Below are 15,298 nucleotides of genomic sequence, written 5' to 3'. Positions count from 1 at the left end.
TTACACTCCGCATACTTTACACTTTGTATACCTTACACTCCATATACCTTACACTCCGTATACCTTACACTCCATATACCTTACTCTCTGTATACCTTACAGCTCTGTGTACTTTACACTCTGTATGCCTTACGCTCCGTATACCTTACGCTACATATACCTTACGCTCCGTATACCTTACGCTACATATACCTTACGCTCCATATACCTTAAGCTTCGTATACCTTACTCTCCATATACCTTACTCTTCGTATACCTCACATTCTGTACACCTTACACTCTGTATACCTTACACTCCGTATACCTTATGCTCCATATACCTTACTCTCTGTATGCCTTACACTCCGTATACCTTACTCTCTGTATACCTTACACTCCGTATACCTTACACTCCGTATACCCTACACTCCGTATACCTTACAGCTCTGTGTACTTTACACTCCATATACCTTACACTCCGTATACCATACACTCCGTATACCTTACAATCCGTATATCTTACACTCCGTATACTTTACACTCCGCATACTTTACTCTTCGTATACCCTACACTCAGTATACCTTATTTTTATATTTTAGGTAATATAATATTATAGTTATATTATATTAATACTATAATACTATAGTTTCATAATCCTGTTTGACAAATTAGTAAATGATTAAAAACAATTACGCAGAGGGTTATATCACTATTTTAGTCATGGATTACTTCTTTGTATATTGTCCCAAACCCACAAAATGAGTGTATGATTGTAAAGATCAATAGTACTGACTGTACTGTACACACAAAAGTAATGACGTGTAATGTGTTGCCATACAAAAATTATTTAAACAGAATGTTGATTGATAAAAGGAGGACACGAGAGTCAATAAACTAAATGATCGATATACTACTGCTACACTACACTCACAATGCTACTGAAATACTACATGTGCTGGAAAAAATTCTGCCAGGCTAAGGAAGACTACAGTTCTTACTTAACACAAGTCCTAAGGCAGGGGTTCCCAACCTTTTTCATTCAGTTCCCCTTATGCCTTTTCATAAATTTGATTCCACACACTTTTAACTCACATGATTAAAAACAACCAATACAAATTATAATCACATTTTATTGTACATATCTAAACATATGACAACATTATTAATTTCTATACAGTACGCATACAACAATACATGACCTTCGGCATGGCAGTAAATTGGTTTATGACTTAGGTTAACTTACTATCTAAGCAAAATCTGGATGGATGTGTTCACATATATCTGGGTTCTGACTCATTATTAGCAATTAGTGTTATAGATAAAACGAAAATGTTAAATGATGAAACCCAACAGCACTACAAGACAAAAATTTATCAAATCAGACACTTCTCTGTTCTCCCCTTGTATATTCAAAATTTCCCTTCCTGGTTTCGAACCCCTGTCCTATAAGATCAGAGTGCTGATACAAATTATTGGTATGGAAAGTCAAAATCATTTATTGAAAATCAAAATAACTCAACAAGGAAAGGAACAGCAAATGCTGTATAACAGAAACAAATCAACAAGGCAAAAAGTGATAAGCCCAACTAATATCACTTATGATTATGCAGTATTCAAATATGTAGAGCAACAGAGATATTCCTTAATAATTAAATATAACTTATTGAAAGGATGGACAAAGAAGACAGTTTAAATAAATTGTAGAAAAATTCAATAAAAATAAAAAATTTGGTCATTTGTAGAGATGTAAATTTTGGTCCTAAAAATTTGAAAAATATAATATCGAACCTATAGGGTTGTTCTTTAAGTATAGACATAGCAATCTGGAACACGCATAATCACACATATATCTCTAAGTTCAGCACGTGAATAATGAAATGGGTGCTGAACTAAATGTTTTATATTAAAAGTATTACACTTGCCAGAAACTTGTTTGTCAACACAGCATGTGTCACCTGTATGCATGTGTCACCTGTATGCATGGGTCGCCTGTATGCAAGTGTCACTTGTATGCATGTGTCACCTTTATGCATGTGTCACCTGTATGCATGGGTCACCTGTATGCAAGTGTCACCTGTATGCATGGGTCACCTGCATGCATGGGTCACCTGTATGCATGGTTCACCTGTATCTAGTAATGAATATCTAGATATCACCTGCATCTAGTCATAGAGATACCCGTATCTAGTGATAGATAGCACTGTCTATTGAAAGGAATCACCTGTAAGTAGGTGTAATTGCATTCTATAAATTCAAACAAATTAACTTCTATAGTTTCTTTTTGTCTCATACAAAATTTCATCTGAATTTGTTCTTGAATGCTCTAACAAGATGGCAGCATGTTGCTTAGCTGTAACCAGTCTCTTCTGGTGAAAGTACCGCACTATTGTCATGGCCAGTATGACTATCCATAGACAGCAACATATCCATAACGACACCTGTAGATACAATGCAGCACTTCAGTCTATGTTAATGCAAATACCTATTGCAACAAACCACCGTCAGCTTTTTTACTCTAGTTTGCTACCAACTGGTAAATATGACTGAGTACAATTTATGTTTGTTGCAAGTACTGTCATAACTGATATATTTTGGAGTTGTGCTCTCAAATGACAAAAGAAGACAATAATCAACAACTACTTCTGTTGCAGTCACTGAAAATCATGCGCAGTCTTGCGCAATGAAGTTGGTTTGTCGTTAACATTATTAGTCCAATTTTTTCCCAAGGAAAAACCCATGAATTTACTAGTCTGCTACCCCTGTGAGAAAGCCACTAGGGGCTTTCTTACAAAAGTCTACAGTCTTTGAACTGATGTCAGGCAGCCCGTCAGGCCGAAGCTATTATAATTGAATGCTCGTCCCAACACCACTAACGGTAGTTGTCTAACCACAGATCTACTGATCATGAGTCAGCACCTTAATCATAGCTGCTCGCCAATATTCACCAATATAGCGGCCCAAAACCCTCCAAAAGCGCATGTGTCCTCTTCACCTTTTTAAACTAAGGCTTTGTGTTCAACAACTTCTCAACAGATGTCGCGCTACGCTTCCATCAAGTCACATTACATTTAGTGGAACTAATATTTTTATCAAACTAACTAAAAGCAAAGACGAAGGGCTCGATACATAGCCAAAGCTGGCTATGACATATAACAAATTACAATTGTTTATGTATTCATACAGATAAATATGATTTCCTCCAGAGTTCTGAACAAAACTCGAATAGTACTTCTAAACAATTGAAAGGTTTTTTTGAGCTAACCACATTGACTCAGTTAAATTACACTTATTCTCGCTCAACATAGTAAACTTGTGAAATCTTCTGTTAATTCTGCTGCTAAGTTGGGAGGACTCTAAACCAGAGGCAGTATCTTACTTAGTTTATTACATACCTGAGTAATCTGTGTGTTTATTGTCAAATTATTGGAACTTTCACGGTCTTTCCAAACATCAGGATCAGACAGCAAATAGAATCTAAAATATTTCTATATTTGCCTATCTCACTCTCAATGGGTTAATCACGCAACAGTGCAAATATTGCTGTTCCACCTCAGATAGTTATAGAGAGCCAATAATATTCCAATTATTCCTAATTAAATATCAAAATTCCTAAAATTCAACTAATTTGATAAAACTACTTACGTTGGAAACCAATGGGCTGTATATAAGAAGCCTGCAGATGCTGTACCAGCCAAGATGAACCCAAATACTCCGCAAATGAATGTAAACACAAGTGCAGGCTTGACTATCAGAGCTTCTCTAAAGTTATTCAATTAAAATGCATTACATATTTGGAAGTGGAAACCAATAGCTGACAGCAGCCTACAGTTGGCTGTCAGGTTGATAGGATCCCTAAACACTCTATCTGATTGTGATAGTAAAGGAGCAGTCCTTCAGATGCATCATGGGTATACTAAGATAGACAAGAATGTGCAATGTTAAGTCTAGGGCGTAACTGTCTTAAAAATATTGTTTTTACTAAAATTTTAATATTTGATCTCCATGTATTAAAATTGAAAATCGATTCTGCCATTTGAGTATAGTTATCTTTCAGCACATCAAGCACCTGTAAAGCAAAAATTTAAAGTTGAATTTAAAACCTCTTATATGCATTACAAAGCTATATATAGCACCAAATCCAAAAAATTAATATAAGACTGACACTATAAAAAGTCATGAGTACAAGTGTTATGTGTCTGCCATTTACTGATGATGTATTCAGGTGAATTATTAATTCTATCAAGCAGCTTTGACTCGACAAGACAGCAACGCAAAAAGACTTGAGTTGAATTTGTCAGTTGACCACTTATTGCAACAATACATTTACAATTTTTGCAGAATCTAAGTTTTTCTTTAATCAAAAAACTAACTTGCCTGAAAACAAATAGTCGTAGGTTCAAACTCAAGACAATGACAATGCTTAAGAAAATGCTAACACAACATTCTTAAAGCTTGCATCTAATTCTTAAGGTTTGCAAAAGCTAATCAAATGTTAAACTACTATCATAAATGTACAATACTTACCCCACTAATGTATCCCGCTTAGACTTATGAAACATGTACATATGGTATAAACACAGGAGGACAACAAGGCATTCTTCAATGATGCTTGTGTAGACTATAAAATCACATGTCTTTGATTCATTTATTACACTGAGATTAACAGCTTTATCCGTTAAGTTGAAATCAGCAAAGAGTATGCAGTCTCCACCGAGGTTATCCTAACAATTATAACATATACACATAAATTTTTTAAACTTGAAAATAGGCAAGCTATTTTAGTATACTAGTAACATAATATGACAAGTAGTAATTATATGGATTTTAGTGCATGTTAGTGAAGTAATATTTTAAAATTTGATATCATCGTGTTCGTCTGTTTCTTGTATAGCTGCTTTGCAATGACATCCTAACTTAACTCACTCCTAAATGCTTCACAGCTGTTGTTTGAAATAATACATGTAGATCAATAAAAACCATGTACTTTATAAAAAATTTCATCAGGAGTCTGGGGTTTAATTTTATCCTAGTTTTCTGATACTTGTTTAATTTTTGTTGCTATTTATGTTACTATATTTTTAGTTTGTACTCTAGTTTTGCCATAACTATTTCGTTGGCACACAACAGTATTTTTTATTTTTAGCAAGCACAATTAAATTGTCTTTCATAGATTTATAAGCAACCAATTTTCCGTCCTTATCTCAAATGCTACCGAAGATTTCTCCCATGATACTTTACAAAACTGTGTCTACGTGTAATTTCACTATTATTAATCAATTTTTAGTACTATAATAGTTTTAAACATAAATATATGTTGAAAGTTCAAACATACCCATTCAATAACAAAATTTCGTTGAACTAAAAATAAACAATTTGTGATTACTCAAATGTAATATGCACAAAACAAACGAATAATTTTTTTGTACACTGCTTTTAGTTAGTTTACTTACTATGGTATCTTGTAGAGAACATATTGTACAATATTACCACATATGTAAGAGATTACCACAATGATTGCTCATATATATACACGTATAAGAATCACATATTGGGGGCGTGGCTCGTATTGTTTTGTGTTAAAAGGCTACGTCAAAAAATTAAATCAATTAATAAAATAAACTAGCAATTCAAATCACCTGAGTAGTTCTCAACGAAATAATTACAAACAACTCTGTAATCGACAGCGCAGCATACGATACAGTTTGCGCAAGCAAAAGCGCGTCCGTTTGGGTGGGCCTTGCCATTTTGAAACAAATTGTCTATCTTTTATGTCAAAGAACATTAGTCCAAAGTACAATACGAGCACGCGATATTTGGCCATAAATCTTGGATGCGAGCTGTTACGCTCTAGTTGTTAGTCTGACACTTTATGTTTTGATAACGCGAAGCACTGTTAAAGCGACGCAAATAGAGACAATTTGCCAAAAACACATATACGTACATACTTTTTAACAAAGATGTAAAACGTGCTACTGGTCGAAACCTTTTGCCCATTCCACAAGCCGACTATAACATTTTATGTGAGAATTTACAAGCATCGACAATTAGAAAGGCTTAAACATGTAAGGAAACTTACATTCATACGTTTATTAACGTTAGTTTGTGTTTCAATAATGTTTTCTTTTAGTCATGTAAGTTAGGACCACATGTCAAAATATACTGCATAGAACACAGGTGCTTTTGATCCATGGTCAAAATGAGAAGGGTTTCGGGGGTAAGCACACTAAGATTATCAACCGCTTAAGTATATTTTATGATTCTGCATAAAGAACGCAGGCAGCAATAGAGACATGTTTTGCTATATATATATATATATATATATATATATATATATATATATATGTGAACGAAATATGTTTCCCAGCCGTAAGGGAAATATGTTCTCCCAGCCGTTCCCAGGGGAGAACTTAACTCTGTAACAACAAACAAAAATATCTACCACAATAGCTTTTTGCCTCGAACGATTCGAGACATCAGAGGGCACACAACCAAAACTCAATCATCTTAAGCAGCAGTGTGCTGCTTTCCAAATTATACCCTGACTTAAAACAAACCCAATAAATAGAGGCTTCCCTTTAGATTTAAATTAAATCGCTAAGAAGTTCTGCCTCCTCTGAGGTAATAGTCTGAGGTAAGAGTAAGTAATTTAATACTCTATCTAGAAGAAATCATGCGGAATGGGAATAAAGATACTTACCTCTTACCTCAGATAATTTAGAACACTCTAAAAAACTACCTAGTGGTATAAGGGTTTTGAGTGCCTCATTGTTGATAGATTTGGTCATGAATACTTTATGCACTATCAATATTCCAGCATTTGGCTGTTTTAATTACAACATTTATTTGAAATCATTTATTTTAGGATTTGGGCATTATGAGATTACTGCCCTATTTTTAGGTCTCGGATACTTCTGGGTAGAAAGCTGTTGTAGTACAACTGTTTAGAGGCATATATTGAGGCAGGTTCTCCTCTCTCCGCAGATCTTGTGTGCATTGTAGTTAAAGTTCTATTGTTTGTTATTTCGTCATATGCTGATGATAGTATTTTGTGTCTTTCCTCGTTTGAGAGAATTCTCATCAGGAGAGAAATTCTGTGGGTTTTTCTTCTATGTTTAAGGGACTGTAGTCACAAATCATTCCTTCCCTCTGTTACACCATGGCGACCTTTTATTCCTTTGATAAATCTTATAGTTTTGTTTTGAACAAGTTCTAGTCTGTGACAAGATGCCTTGTCTGCAGGGTCCCAGAGGACATCTGCGTACTCTAATATGTGACGGCACAGACTTAGGTAGGCAAGAAGCTTGGCACATTGAGGTGCTTGATGTAAGGTGTATTTAATAGAGCCAAGTGTTTGACTTGCTGAGGCTATTTTAGAGGCTATATGATTTGAAAATTTCAAGTCAGACTGTATAGTAACCCCAAGATATTTAATTTCTTGCACGCAGTTGAGTAGGTTTCCTCCAATAGTATAAGATGGTAGCTGTTGTAGTCTATTATTTAAAAACAACAACTTCACATTTTGTGGTGTTAAATGGCATCATGTTTTCAGTTGACCATTTGTGGAGAGCATCAATGTTTGTCTGAAATTTCTCTATGTCTTGGTTATTATTAACTGTGGAGTATAGTAGTGTGTCATCGGCATATAAGCTCACATTACAGGTGACACATTGGAGTAAGTCGTTAATATACACCAAAAAGAGTGTTGGTCCAAGAACCGAACCTTGAGGTACTCCTGATGTAACTGGTAGCTCATCTGATAGCGTGTTTTTTATTGCCACTCTTTGGGATCTGTTAGTTGGAAAGTCCTGTATCCAGTTAACAATGGCAGGATCTAAATCTTTGATTTGACGTAGTTTGATGAGTAAAAGCTTGTGTGGAACTTTATCGAAGGCCTTTTGAAAGTCCAGGATCACTGCATGAATAGTTTTTGAGTTTTCAGTGGCCTTGCAACGACCATGCAAAAGAATGGTCGTTAGCGTGCTAATATTCCTCAAAAAAGCAGCCGCTCGAAGCAAGACGGCCCATGGTTTCGCTGGTTTGCGTGATGTAGCTAGACAAGATAGAAATACGATAACTATTTAGAAGATTGCAACGAAAAATACAAATTGGGTGTTAGACATAGCATACATATAAACTGATTGCCCAAACGTAATCAATGTTCACGTATAGTATTTAGACTCAAAGATAAGCAACGAAGGTTAGTAGTCTGTAGTGATACCGCAGATTGTCATTCAACACATTTCTTCAATCTGGAGTATGTGTGTGAATTAGCCGGAGTAGTTACTTTGTGAGGATTTTGGTGGGCAGCTGGTGATTGTTGGTAGGCATAATGTGATGACAGCCAATAATAGTTTGCTTTTTGACAAAGCACATCAATAAGTTTTGCACAGATGTGATGATTACTAGCACAGTAGCACTGTCAACTAGTGTTAACGCACCTCAGTTGTATAAAAAAGTATTTTCTTCAACCGGTAGACTGAGTAAAAAGCTAGTTTTTCAGATACGATGCCTTTTTTGTACACTTACTTAGGGCCAAGTATTTTGCTTTGTAAGAAGTAATCGCTACAGTCTAGTGTTTGCAAGTTTTCCAGTTAATCAAATCTCCACCAAGTGTTGCTATAAATTTAGCCATTGGTCAATGATCATTCATATCGCTGGCCCAACCAGAGTATGTTTAAAGCTGGGTTGGAAAATAATAATTTTTTTTTTAAAAATTGGGTTTTTTAATTTTAATAAATTTTTGCAATGCTTAAGATTTTTGTAGTAAATTTCGTTTATTCACTCATTTTTACTCGTTAAAATTGTCTGCGTATTGCATTGCACAGCGGAATGCTGGTGAACCCACTTTTCACTTTGACTTACATGCTTCAATTTGACGAATTCTTATAGTTCTTTCATTCAACAGCCTTCTAAAATTATAATGTGCAAATTATATGTTAGTTAGTGAAGTAGAATTACTACTAGTAGTTTGACACAAAGTATGAATGAAAGCCAGAGACATAAAAAGGCACTGTGAAATATTTAAGCACATTCTTCCTGGTGTGATCGATCATACAAAATATAAATAAGCTACCAGATACTCTTTTAATGTTTACACTTAAGCTGATTGCAGTAAGGAGTTTGATGTTATAATAACATTTATTGATCAGCGTAGTGAGGGGAAACTGTACCAGTTACAGCTGTAGCCTCACAATTATTCTAGAGGCTCAAATTTTCTCCTCTCACTCAAGGCCCAACTTCACACTACCTGCTAATACTCCACTGTTAGAGTATTTTGATTACTTCCTCTTTTTTACTAAGCAAGGAGGAAGTAATTGGTAGAAGCTTATAGTATTGCGAGTATACCCATGCAAAAATTGGAGTTCTGCAACCACAGTCCAAACTGCATTTATGGGAAAGTGCTACAGTGGAGTGATGAAAGGCAATTATTAGACTATCATAACAAGGGTTTGTGAATAGCTCCAAACAAAGTAACTTACTTCAATAGAAAGCATCACATCCAAAACCATTCAGTAAATTTCAGTTCAAGTCATGTATGTTCATAGAATACCAACTTTATTGAATTGTCAACAAAAAATTACATGACTTTTGGTCGTTTTTCGGAAACATTTACCCGATGAAAGGGTTAATATGCAAGTGTATCAACATGCAATATAAGAATTGAGCAAATATCTATTGTACCGCAACATCTGATGTGATTTGTTTGTTTGATTTTACATTAAAACACAACAAGATGATAGAAAAAGCAAAGTGCAATGAGGGCCCATATGCGCAGTAGCATGGCTATTCGAGGCGCAGAGCCCGAGTTAACTGATGAGATTGTTAAAGAATAAAACATGAATAGTCTAAGCTAAAGAAATCAGAACAAATTTATTCCAGAGAGTCTAGCAAGTACTGCTTCAAAGCAGCAATAACCATCATGACTATCAATTTTCCTTAGCCAAATTGGCAAGGAATTCCATACTGATAACACACGATAGGCAACTCGTCTATGGCCACCAGTAGAAAAGAAGGGTGGAAAGAGTAATAAAAATAACGAATGGCGAGTTGACAAGTTAGTTAGAGATTTAAATTGTGTGAAGGCTAAAAGACATATTCTTAGTTGGTATGGTTGTTGTATAGGCAAAACGTGAGATCTTTTAAACAAAGGAGTTTTTATAAGAAAACTAGCTGTGCTACTCGGCGTTGCCCGGGTAATAAAAAAGTCTTTGGACAGAAAGTTGATTTGTATTTAACATAATTATAACAACATTTGCCATTTTAACTTTCAAACTACATATCATGAGAGATTTATCGTGTTTTGTGTAGTTGAAATAAATTAAGAGAGAAAATATAAACAACTGAAGGTTTTCAAACTTTGTCAAACAACTGTAACTTTTAAACTTTGTATCATGAGAAAAAGGTTTTGTGTAGGACAACTAAATTAAAAATAAATAAAACAACTGTGAAGTTTTCAAACTAAGTCTGTAAGTTTAAAATTTCATAACTTGAAAGAAGTGTTCCGTTGAAATAAATGAAAAAGGAAAATAAAAATGTAAAGGTATGTAAATGTGAAATCATTAGCAAGTAATGGCTTAATATAGGCCTAGTCTATTTCGCAACGATTACAATAAAAAATTATTTGGTATACAATTATTTGATTTCAGTTTGTTTCAATAATGGCATGCAAAAATTGGCATGCCAAGACTGGCATGCGAAAATATAGGCTTCTAGCTGCATTGCCCGTCTACGGAAATAGATTCACATACTGCAAGAGGTTTATTGAGAGTTGTCTTTCATACTGTAAAACAACTCCAAATATGCAGTTTACTGAATTTGTTGCCCTGTCAATAATACATTTCAATAATGTTGGGGAGAACAATGGAAATCTGCAATGTGTTTGACAGCTAGTCTACAATGCATCAGTCGTGAACCACTCAAATCGGAGTTTTCCTAATTTTGTACAGAAAACTGATAATGAAATTGACATTGCCAGGCAAACTGAAGTTCTTCAAACTGCCGGTATTGAAATATTTTGCATGTTTTAAGAAATTCTACAAAATATTTTGCTATCACCAGCATTTATTGAATGGAGACTCCTACATGATTAAAAGACTAATCAGGGCTCACCAGTTCTTTGTCTATAGCCTGTGTTTTTACATAGTATGTACCATATGTAACAGTGTACTAGTAATGTGGTTGTGTCGATAAAATTTGCTATCAGTAAAATTTACATGTATCACACCACAGACAGTATGCTGTTAAGGCAGATACAGCATTTGCACCTTACAATAATAAAACAATGCCAACATGATAGCCTTTTTATGAGATACAATAAGGAAAACGAATGCATGAAAATATATGCATGTATATACTGAAAGATATGTTAGAAAATGCTGCATGTGGATAATATGTAGGTATAGCAGAACATGAAGGACATAGCATGACATAACAATAACGTAATGTTAATTCAATGCAAGCATGACATAACAATACCACATTGTTAATTTAATTAACGCAACACTAGCGGATAAACATTTTTTGTTTTTCTGTTGGGTGTATGAACAAACAGTTTTCGGCTTGTGCCTACCCTTGAGTAGGCAACGTACAGCTGGCTGACCAGCTGCTGTAGTTAGTGCATCTTGCTGTTGTCGCCGTTGCGTCTGCTCTAGAAATTCAGCTTGCCGAGCAGCTGCTGTAGCTAGTGCATCATGTTCTTGTCGCCGCTGCATCTGCTCAGTGATTTCTGCACGTCTGGCAGCTGTAGCAGCTGCTCTGAGCAGTTTGAGTTGCTGCTGGATCGGCTCAACAGTCTCTGCGCTTGTAGCAGCTGCAGTGTCTATTCTGGCCTTCTCTCGACGTAGCTGTGTTTGTTCAGCAGTCTCTGCTATTCTAGCAGCTGCAGTAGCAGTTCTGTTTCGTTGTAGGCATAGCTGTGTTTGCTCTGCAGTTTCTGCACTTCTAGCAGCTACAGTAGCAGTTCTGGCCTGTTCTAGTCGTAGCCGTGTTTGCTCAGCAGTTTCTGCTCGTCTAGCTGCTGCTTTGCAAATTCGGTCTTTTTCTCTACGGGAATCAATTTGTTTTTGTGTTTTCGCAGTAGAGTAGGCTTTTTGGGAGGCATCGTAATGCTTCAAGAGGTCAGTGTTTTAATTGGTAAAACTTCTGGTTTTTAGGCTATTTGAGGTATATTTTCAATCGGGAGCGTTTCGAAAAGTGAATGAGACGGTGTGCTTTTTTGTAATATACCCTGATCTCTTTCTTCTCACCGTCGCCTATTGCAATGCTCGTAGTACCCGTGCAAGTTCTGTAGTAGCTGTAGTTCTGTAGTACTCGTAGCTGAAAAAAAAGTAAAAATAATTCAGATACGGAAGGAAATGAACATGTTTAGTATCACGAACAGTTGCAAATCCAACATTTTTAAGAAGTGGATGTGTGGCAATTCATAGACAATACAACATTGAATGAGAAGTACTTACCTTTTTGAAGTAGAAATTTAGTGGGTAAAATGCAGTAGCAGTACCCGTGCAATTTCTGTAATTCTGTAGTACTCGTAGCTGGAAACAAGTATAAGTAACTCAGAAAGGAAGGAACGAACATGTTTACTGTCACAAACAGTGGCAAATAACACTTTCGCTGCCGTTGACGCATTTATGCATTTTCTATGGTCGACTGCCGTAGACGCATTTTTGCGGCTTTCTCAGTAATTGCGTAGTAACTGAATTTTATTATTCGTTGATAACATAACCAACGATCTTTAGGAATTTTATGGTAGCGACAGTGTTGTCCGAAGATTTCTTTATAAAATTAGCTTAAAATTTAATTTTAAATCTATGTTTGGGAATTTTCAACTTACAAACAAACATTTTTGTGTAAGTTTTGTAAGTGCTTCTCGAGTTAGAAAACAAATAATTATGTTGATGACAATATAGCCGATTTAAATTTTACACAGATAATTAAAATAGCAATAGCAGCACTGACTCTGATGGTGGTGAAAGTAATAGCTTTGTAAGAATAAGGAACATTGTAGAGAATGGTTTGAGCTTCGTAGCTTCCTATCGCTTTATCATTGCACAAAGTATAGATACAATGAATTTTTTGCATAACAGTATTTGTTAACATGTTGGCAAAATAAAATATATAACCAAAAAATTCTAGATAGTTTGAAATTGAAAAAAATATTGATTACATGTAAGCAATATCGGCAAGTACATAAGCAATATATAGGAAGCTACATAAGCAATATCGGCAAAATGGCTGAATTTGAATGAAAAGTAATTGAATTTTATTATTCCTTGATAACATAACCAACGATCTTTAGGAATTTTATGGTAGTGACAATGTTGTTCAAAGATTTCTCTTTAAAATTAGCCTAAACTTTAATTTTATATATTTATTTGGGAATGTCCAACTTGAAAGCGAACAATTTTTGTGTAAGTTTTGTAAGTGTCTCCCGAGTTGAAAAAAACAAATACTTGCTTATGTTGATGACATTATAGCCGATTCAGATTTTTGTGATTACACAGATAATTAAAATAGCAATAACAGCACTAACTCGGATGGTGGTGAAAGTAATAGTTTTGTAAAAATAAGGAACATTGTAGAGGTTCGTTTTAGTTTCGTAGCTTCGCATTGCTTTATCAGTGCACAAAGTATAGATACAATGAATTTTTTGCATAGCAGTGTTTGTTAGCATGTTGGCAAAATGAAATATATAACCAAAACAAACGTTCTAGATGGAGTTTCAAATTGAAAAAATATTGTATACATATCATGAAGCAATATCGGTAAAATGGCTGGCAGTAGGCTGAAAGCTAAATTTGTACAAATTTGTGAAAGGGTTACCGGTATGTAGAGGAGGTGTGGCAATTCATAGACAATACAACATTGAATGAGAAGTAATTATCTTTTTGAAGTAGAAATTTAGTAGGCGAGAACGTTTTTCCAGTGGCCGCAAGAAACAAATGTTCATGTGACCTTCCCGGTACACGTTGGCAGTAAATATTAATTATATGTAATTTACTACTCAGTAATTTATTTAATGAGTAGTAAATTAAATGAACAAGTAGTAAAATTAAATTAATAGTCAACATTAATAGTAAATTAAATAAAATTCACTACTCATTAAAAAAACTAATGAGTAGTAAATTTTATTTAATTTACTATTAATGTTGACTACTAAAGTAATTTTACTACTTGCTCATATTAATTCAGTTCGCTTCGTACGACCGAATCGAAAGAAAGAAAGACCGCAGGTTAAAAACATGCTAAAAGTATTAAGCTACCATAGACCTCATCTTCTGCCATCTGTTGACACGATAATACCCTGTGGCCACCAGACTATAGCGGCTAATAGTCCGAAAGTACGGTATTTACTCCTCATATTAATTCAGTTCGCTTCGTACGACCGAAAATCGTACGACGAAAAAAGGAAAGACCGCTCCATAAGGTGGACAAACACACACACGGATTGCCATTTATATAATAGATAAATGTAGGCTATCGACAAACATAGAGTGGTATAGAAACCCATAGTCATTATCTAATGCAATCGCCTTGTGGTAAAAATCATCATCATTAAAAGATAGTACCAAAAGACTGCGTTAATCTTAATAACTATAGGTACCTACAATGACTTAAGTGCATTTTGTGGTTATGATCTGTAAGAAAACATAGCATTACAATGTACTTCGTGGAGAGTTTTTACTTTCGAGACAGCGGTGTAACATAAACACTGAATCTAACTTAAAAGAATTTAGCTTACTAAACACATACTTGAAGGAAGTTTTAGTATGTACTTTAGTAAACTTCAAACTTTTAACAAAGATTTTACAAATCGTTTTTATTATAACGGATATTGGATAACGGATAACTCGCAATGACGAGTTTAGCGACATATATCTTTTAATATATATGGCGATAGATAATAGATACGGGGGCAGCATAATTGTCCATGCGAGAAGAATTCGCCTTGATCCCAGATATAGTAATCGAACTTTACGAAAAATGTTTCTCAACAGGGGCGTTGTAACGCGGGGCCGCATTGGTAAAATAATCAGCGTGCGCTATAGCTGGAATGACAGATCCACAGACGACTTAGTTTGAGATATATATATAGATGTAAGTTTTCATGCTATATATTATTCTAAGCAACCGCTTCTAGATGACCAAAATTTTGTTTAAGTAGCTCATTGTAGCATTTTCCCATGCTTCCAAGCAATTAACTATTCTACTGTTAATTAGATATTATATAAAAGCAAAAGATGCATTTCTGGTAAGATCAATAAGGCCAGCTTTGTCGCAGTTGTTTTCTCAATAGTTCTATGTGTCTTGACCAGTTTA

The 15,298-nt window shown here is 34.9% G+C and overlaps 2 protein-coding genes across 2 annotated transcripts in view; one reads left to right on the top strand and one right to left on the bottom strand.

Moving 5' to 3' along the window:
• Positions 1-1,466: 1,466 nt before the first annotated feature.
• LOC137399708 (uncharacterized) lies at positions 1,467-5,724 on the bottom strand. The gene is made up of 5 exons (XM_068085910.1): positions 5,617-5,724; positions 4,505-4,701; positions 3,623-3,739; positions 3,373-3,454; positions 1,467-2,418 (listed from the first exon to the last, which is right to left on the bottom strand). Exons 1-5 carry the CDS (start codon positions 5,722-5,724, stop codon positions 2,242-2,244), a joined length of 681 nt encoding a protein of 226 aa, XP_067942011.1. The 3' UTR covers positions 1,467-2,241.
• Positions 5,725-5,906: 182 nt separating this feature from the next.
• The window catches only part of LOC137400517 (kelch-like protein 2), a 36,107-nt gene continuing 26,715 nt past the window's right edge, over positions 5,907-15,298 (top strand). The window contains exon 1 of the mRNA XM_068086844.1: positions 5,907-6,042. The gene's annotated coding sequence lies outside the window, so the exon portion shown is untranslated. The remainder of the gene's footprint in view (positions 6,043-15,298) is intronic.

The sequence above is a fragment of the Watersipora subatra genome, chromosome 7 (assembly GCF_963576615.1).
Source record: "Watersipora subatra chromosome 7, tzWatSuba1.1, whole genome shotgun sequence".
In the NCBI taxonomy this organism is placed as follows: domain Eukaryota; kingdom Metazoa; phylum Bryozoa; class Gymnolaemata; order Cheilostomatida; family Watersiporidae; genus Watersipora; species Watersipora subatra.
The sequence above is the reverse complement of the archived record's forward strand: the minus strand, read 5'-3'. Positions and strand labels throughout refer to the sequence as shown.